At 40.8% G+C, this 5,317-nt stretch overlaps 1 protein-coding gene across 2 annotated transcripts; it reads left to right on the top strand.

Annotated features, from left to right (window-relative positions):
• The first annotated feature begins 260 nt into the window (after positions 1-260).
• On the top strand, positions 261-4,766 carry Dnajb9 (DnaJ heat shock protein family (Hsp40) member B9). Of its 2 annotated transcripts, XM_040742298.1 has the most exons (3): positions 261-392; positions 2,125-2,351; positions 3,252-4,766. In XM_040742298.1, the coding sequence occupies exons 2-3, from the start codon at positions 2,135-2,137 to the stop codon at positions 3,701-3,703; spliced, it is 669 nt and encodes a 222-aa protein (XP_040598232.1). In that variant the 5' UTR covers positions 261-392; positions 2,125-2,134; the 3' UTR covers positions 3,704-4,766.
• Positions 4,767-5,317: the final 551 nt, after the last annotated feature.

Here is a 5,317-nt window from a genome sequence, read left to right on the forward strand (position 1 = left end):
CCGGGAGGGAAGGATGCGCGCCTCGTCGACTCACTTCCGCTTCCTCCCTCTGTAGCGCCGCCCCAAACCCGCCCCCCTGGAGGTTGGTTCCGGAAGTGACGCACGGCTCGAACGGCAACAACAGTTTTCCACGTGCGCGTAAGGCGCCCCAGTCAGGTGGGCGGGAGGCAGCCAATCGGGGAGCGTTTCGTGTAGGACCCGCCGGGGCGGCCGCGCCAAGCGCAGGCTCCCGCCAGTAGGGAACGGGCCGGGGGCAGCAGCGGAGGCGATCGGCTGGCGGCGGCGGCGAGGTCGGAGTGTGAGCGGCCGCGGGCCGGCGAGCGAGCGAGCGAGGGATCCGGCAGCGGGGCCTCGGCGGCGGGGCGTGCAGGACGCTGCTGCGGGGCGCACGGGTGAGGACCGGGCTGGGCGGCGCGGAGGCGGCTCGGCCTGGGCGTCCTGCGGTCGGTCGGTCGCTCGGCCGTGCGGGCAGCGGACGTGCCCCGAGGTGGCTGCGTCACACCTGGCGCCCCGGTGGGGTGGAGTGAGGTGGGAACGGGGGTGGGGGGACCGCTTCCCCGAGGCCAGGCCCCCGCATCGCGGAGCCGGCGCCCCAGTGCAGCGGCCCCGGGCGGGGACTCAGCGCCGGCCCTGCTGCTGCTGCTGCGGGTCGGGGAGGGCGGCGCCCCCTTTGTTGGGACGGAGTCGCTGTGACCGTCCCCGGGCTCAGCTAGAAGCCCTGGCATCCTCGCTCTTTTCGCTGTGGCGCTCCCCGGGCAAGCTCGGCTGACGTTGGCTTTTGTTACTGTTATATTTTATTTTTTTACTGGACAGGGTAGATCTGGAGCTCACTGTGTAGACCAGGCTGGCCTTGAACTCCAAAGTAACCCGCCTCTATGTGCCTGCCTCCCTAACGCCGGGATTGAAGGCGTGTGCTTACCGCCGTATTGCCTGGCTTCTTGCTTTGTGTCTTTAGACCACCAAGAGTTGTACTTTGTGGTTGGCACGCGTGATGACTGTGACTTACACTCAGAAAAAGAAGTAACCTACCTGCCAATTGAGCTCGGAAGAGGCCACAGGAGAGGACGGCTGGCAGTTTCCACAAACCGTAGTGCTTTTTCGTCAGCCTTGTTATGTCATCATAGGTTAATTAAGGACTTCTGTGGTTCAGCATTCAAAAAGGCAAACCCAAGGAGTATTGTCAACAATTCTAAGTTTAAAAGTTAATGTTTTAAAGACAGACGGTTTACTCGCTGAGAAATTTGGAAAACTTAATCGCTTATCCACAGTGCAAACTATTTTCCTTCCTCTGGCAGCCTAGCCTTAGTGGAAGTCTTAAAGTCTTTTATTAATTTTGAGCTTTAAGCAGAAGTTATTTACTCGTATTTCTTAAGTATCTGGGCCCCTACATATCTGAAAACTGAGTGTTTTAACCCTTTTAAGAGCAAATAGAATTAGCCAACTTGAGAAACATCTTTCTTTGCCCGCCTTTGCCTTGATAAGATTCTAGCCAATTGCAGAGAAGACAGAACTTTTCGATGTTTTTGTCATATTCTGATGCTAGATCTGATGAAGACAACATTGAGGAAGGGGGGTGGGGAGGGGAATATCAGGACATCTAGGCCAACTAGTACTTCTTAGGATGATGCTGTCTTCAAAAATATTTTGAAGAGGTAATAATACCTTTACCATCACAGGTCAACAAAAGTTCATTAACAAATAGAGATCTTGCCTTCTTAAGAAAGTATCAGTTTAGCCGGGCGTTGGTGGCGCACGCCTTTAATCCCAGCACTCGGGAGGCAGAGGCAGGTGGATCTTTGTGAGTTCGAGACCAGCCTGGACTACCAAGCGAGTTCCAGGACAACCTCCAAAGCCACAGAGAAACCCTGTCTCGAAAAACCAAAAAAAAAAAAAAAAAAAAAAAAAAAGAGTATCAGTTTAGCTTTCTTTTCAACAGATAAGCAAAAGGCTTGCTAATAGAATCTTAATATTAGATACTGTCAGTACAGTAACGTGAGTGTAGTCTCATGATACTGTGTGCATAACCGCTCGATGCTGCTGTAAGTCTGTTATACCAAAGATTTGTTGGAGTGATTGTTTTTTAGAAGTCTTATACTTGAATAAAAAAATTGTTTTCTTTTTTAGGGTTTTAGAAATGGCTACTCCCCAGTCAGTTTTCGTCTTTGCAATTTGCATTTTAATGATAACGGAATTAATCCTAGCCTCAAAGAGCTACTATGATATCTTAGGTGTGCCAAAATCTGCCTCAGAGCGACAAATCAAGAAGGCCTTTCACAAATTAGCCATGAAGTACCACCCTGACAAAAATAAGAGCCCTGATGCTGAAGCAAAATTCAGAGAGATTGCAGAAGGTAAGTAAATAATTCTTCCTGGAGTCTCATGGGTATTTATAGTAAGGGCAATGGTAACTGAGAATTTTGTGTGCTCAAAAGATGTTATGGAAGTGGGAGAGTTTGATACAGATTTTTGCAATTATTTTGTTAGAATAGATACATGGCTCCTGAGTAAGTAATGAATTACAGTAGGTAATTTTATTTGTTTACAATTCTAAAAATGTTAGAAATACACCATTCCCCATATTTGTTACTTATGAGATTACTATATATAAAATAGGATATTAGAAAGCCAAAATTCTTAATAAATAACTTAAATGTATTTTATTAAATATTGACTTAATATAAACAAAATAGGTTAAAGGTATCTTTATTACATCTACATTTCAAAACCATGTGTCTTTAAAAAACTCTGAAGCACATTTTGTCTTCACACTAGTTCTAAAACAAATTGTACATCCCTGAATATTACTTAAGTAGTTAATGAACCTAACTAGGAGTTGGAATTAAATATTTATTTCATCTAGTAAGGTGAAAAACTTGATTTTGTTTTAGTTGGATACATTTGTTAATTTAATTCTTTAATACAAATAATAGTTTTGCACAAATAATATGAAGATGAACAAATTAGTTTTTCCCACATGTTTATTTGTGATAATGGTAGCACTTATTTAACAAATACAGTATATTATTAAAGAAATAATTAGTAGAAAGACATTGTTCTAACTACTGATGAGTTGATAAAACAAAGTCCCTGCCTTGTATTACAATTATATTTTAGCTTTATTATCATTTGTAATATTTGTGATGTGAAATTCTTCCCTGAAATACATAGGTTAAATCATGTACTTGAAGTTTACATATATACAGTTTTGAATATTTTATCATTAGTTGCTAAAAGGTTTTTATCTCTTTCAGCATATGAAACACTCTCAGATGCTCATAGACGGAAAGAGTATGATACAATTGGACACGCTGCTTTTACTAATGGCAAAGGACAAAGAGGGAGTGGAAGTCCTTTTGAGCAGTCTTTTAACTTCAATTTTGATGACTTATTTAAAGACTTTAATCTTTTTGGCCAGAACCAAAACACTCGGTCTAAGAAGCATTTTGAAAATCACTTCCAGACACACCAGGATGCTTCCAATAGACAAAGGCATCATTTCCAGGAGTTTTCTTTTGGCGGTGGATTGTTTGATGATATGTTTGAAGATATGGAGAAAATGTTTTCTTTTAGTGGCTTTGATACCGCCAGTCGACACACAGTACAGACTGAAAATAGATTTCATGGATCTAGTAAGCACTGCAGGACTGTCACTCAGCGAAGAGGAAATATGGTTACTACATACACTGACTGTTCAGGGCAATAATTGGTTCTTTTCTGTTTCTACTAAGCCCACTTAGTTTAATCTTTCTCACTATGTCTGATTGAAAAAAAAACTTCTGTGAACTGTTTTAACAAATGCATGATTTCACTTACGTTAAGCAGTTGGTTATAGGTATTCCATATATTAAATATTTTTGACAGATTCAATAACAGCTAGTAGACAACTCTAATTATTAATTTTCCTGATTAGGAAAGGTTCTTTTGAAAGATCATTTGCAAGATTTTTTTCTTTACATCATCTGTCTTTTGACTCACTAATTTGGCCATACCCCAAAAAAATCCGCAAACCCAATTTGCCTGATACATACATAAATATTAAACTTTAAAAGTTAATATAGATGTAATTGTGTGAACTTGAATAATTTTTGCAGTGAAGCCTCTGCTAATTTAAAATCGCATGCCCTGTAGCACCTGTGACTTGGGTTGCTAAATGTCTGTGAAACTGTTGTTGAGTCAGTCAGTGAAGGAGACAACAGGCTTTTGGCTATTTGTCATTGAATGCTTTAGAGAGTGCTGGTTTGATACTACCACAAAAAGATGCCTCTTCAGTAGAATTGGTGTAACAGGAATGATTGTATTGCACATAGTTAAGCTGAAAACGTTTAAAACTTACGATGAAATATTGCCAAGAGATTGTGTGTTTTGTTCCTGGGCTAATGATTTTGTTTGATCAAAATCTACCTACATAAACATCTTTTTCATATTTTGTTTGTTGACTTTCTAGGTCTCAGTATCAGTTTATTAGTTTTATTGTTTTGTTTTGTTTGTGTATGTGTGTAGTTCCTCTTGCACTTATCTTTATCTAGAGATTGACTAATACCTCATTCTTTTTGTAAAAGCCAGTAATTTCTGTGCAACCTTACATGTGCAATATTTTTAAATCCTGAGAATTGTGTGCTTTTGTTGTTGTTAGAGTTATTTCTTTAGTTCTGCACTTTCCCATGTTATACTCCATATGAGTATTAATCCTATGGATGCATATGAAAACTAGTAATGTCTCATGCAATACTGTGTGAGTGAGAGAAATACAAATATTTACAACCTGATCTTCACTGTTGTCATTTTATTATGCAATTCTGGGGTGTACAGTGTATAAAATGGGACATATACTGATAGGTCATATTCTTTATGAAGTTTTGTCTAACCAGAAGTCACGAAGATGATCTTACTTTATTACCATTTGATAGCTTCTGTTTTGATACCATCTCATATTTCAGTAACTTGGGCTTTATTAACTAATTTTTGTGTATTTGCTTTTTAAGTAAGTATTAACAAAGGACGAATTATTTTCATGTTGTTAACATGTATATCCCCTTCTCCAAGAACTGATCATCTTCATTCTTCCCCATTGTGGTTTCTGTAAATTTATTCTGATCCTTTCCTTCTTGGGCATGGTAGTACATACCTGTAATTACAGCCCTCCAGAAGCTGAGGCAGTAGCATCCCAAATTTAAGGCCAGCCTATGCTGTGCATCAAGACCCTGCCTCAAACACCAATGTGATTTGTGCATTCTTGAGATAATTTTAGTTGTTTTGAAATGTATTGAGTTACTAAAAGAACTCACCAGGAGATTATGAGACTATTAAGCAGAATAAG

This window comes from Mesocricetus auratus, unplaced genomic scaffold (assembly GCF_017639785.1).
Source record: "Mesocricetus auratus isolate SY011 unplaced genomic scaffold, BCM_Maur_2.0 Super-Scaffold_15014, whole genome shotgun sequence".
NCBI lineage: Eukaryota > Metazoa > Chordata > Mammalia > Rodentia > Cricetidae > Mesocricetus > Mesocricetus auratus.

Coding starts and splice junctions, on each gene's coding strand:
- Dnajb9 (XM_040742298.1), top strand. CDS start 2,135: ATGGCTACTCCCCAGTCAGTTTTCGTCTTTGCAATTTGCATTTTAATG. Junction 2,352..3,251: donor ATTCAGAGAGATTGCAGAAG/GTAAGTAAATAA, acceptor TATCTCTTTCAG/CATATGAAACACTCTCAGAT.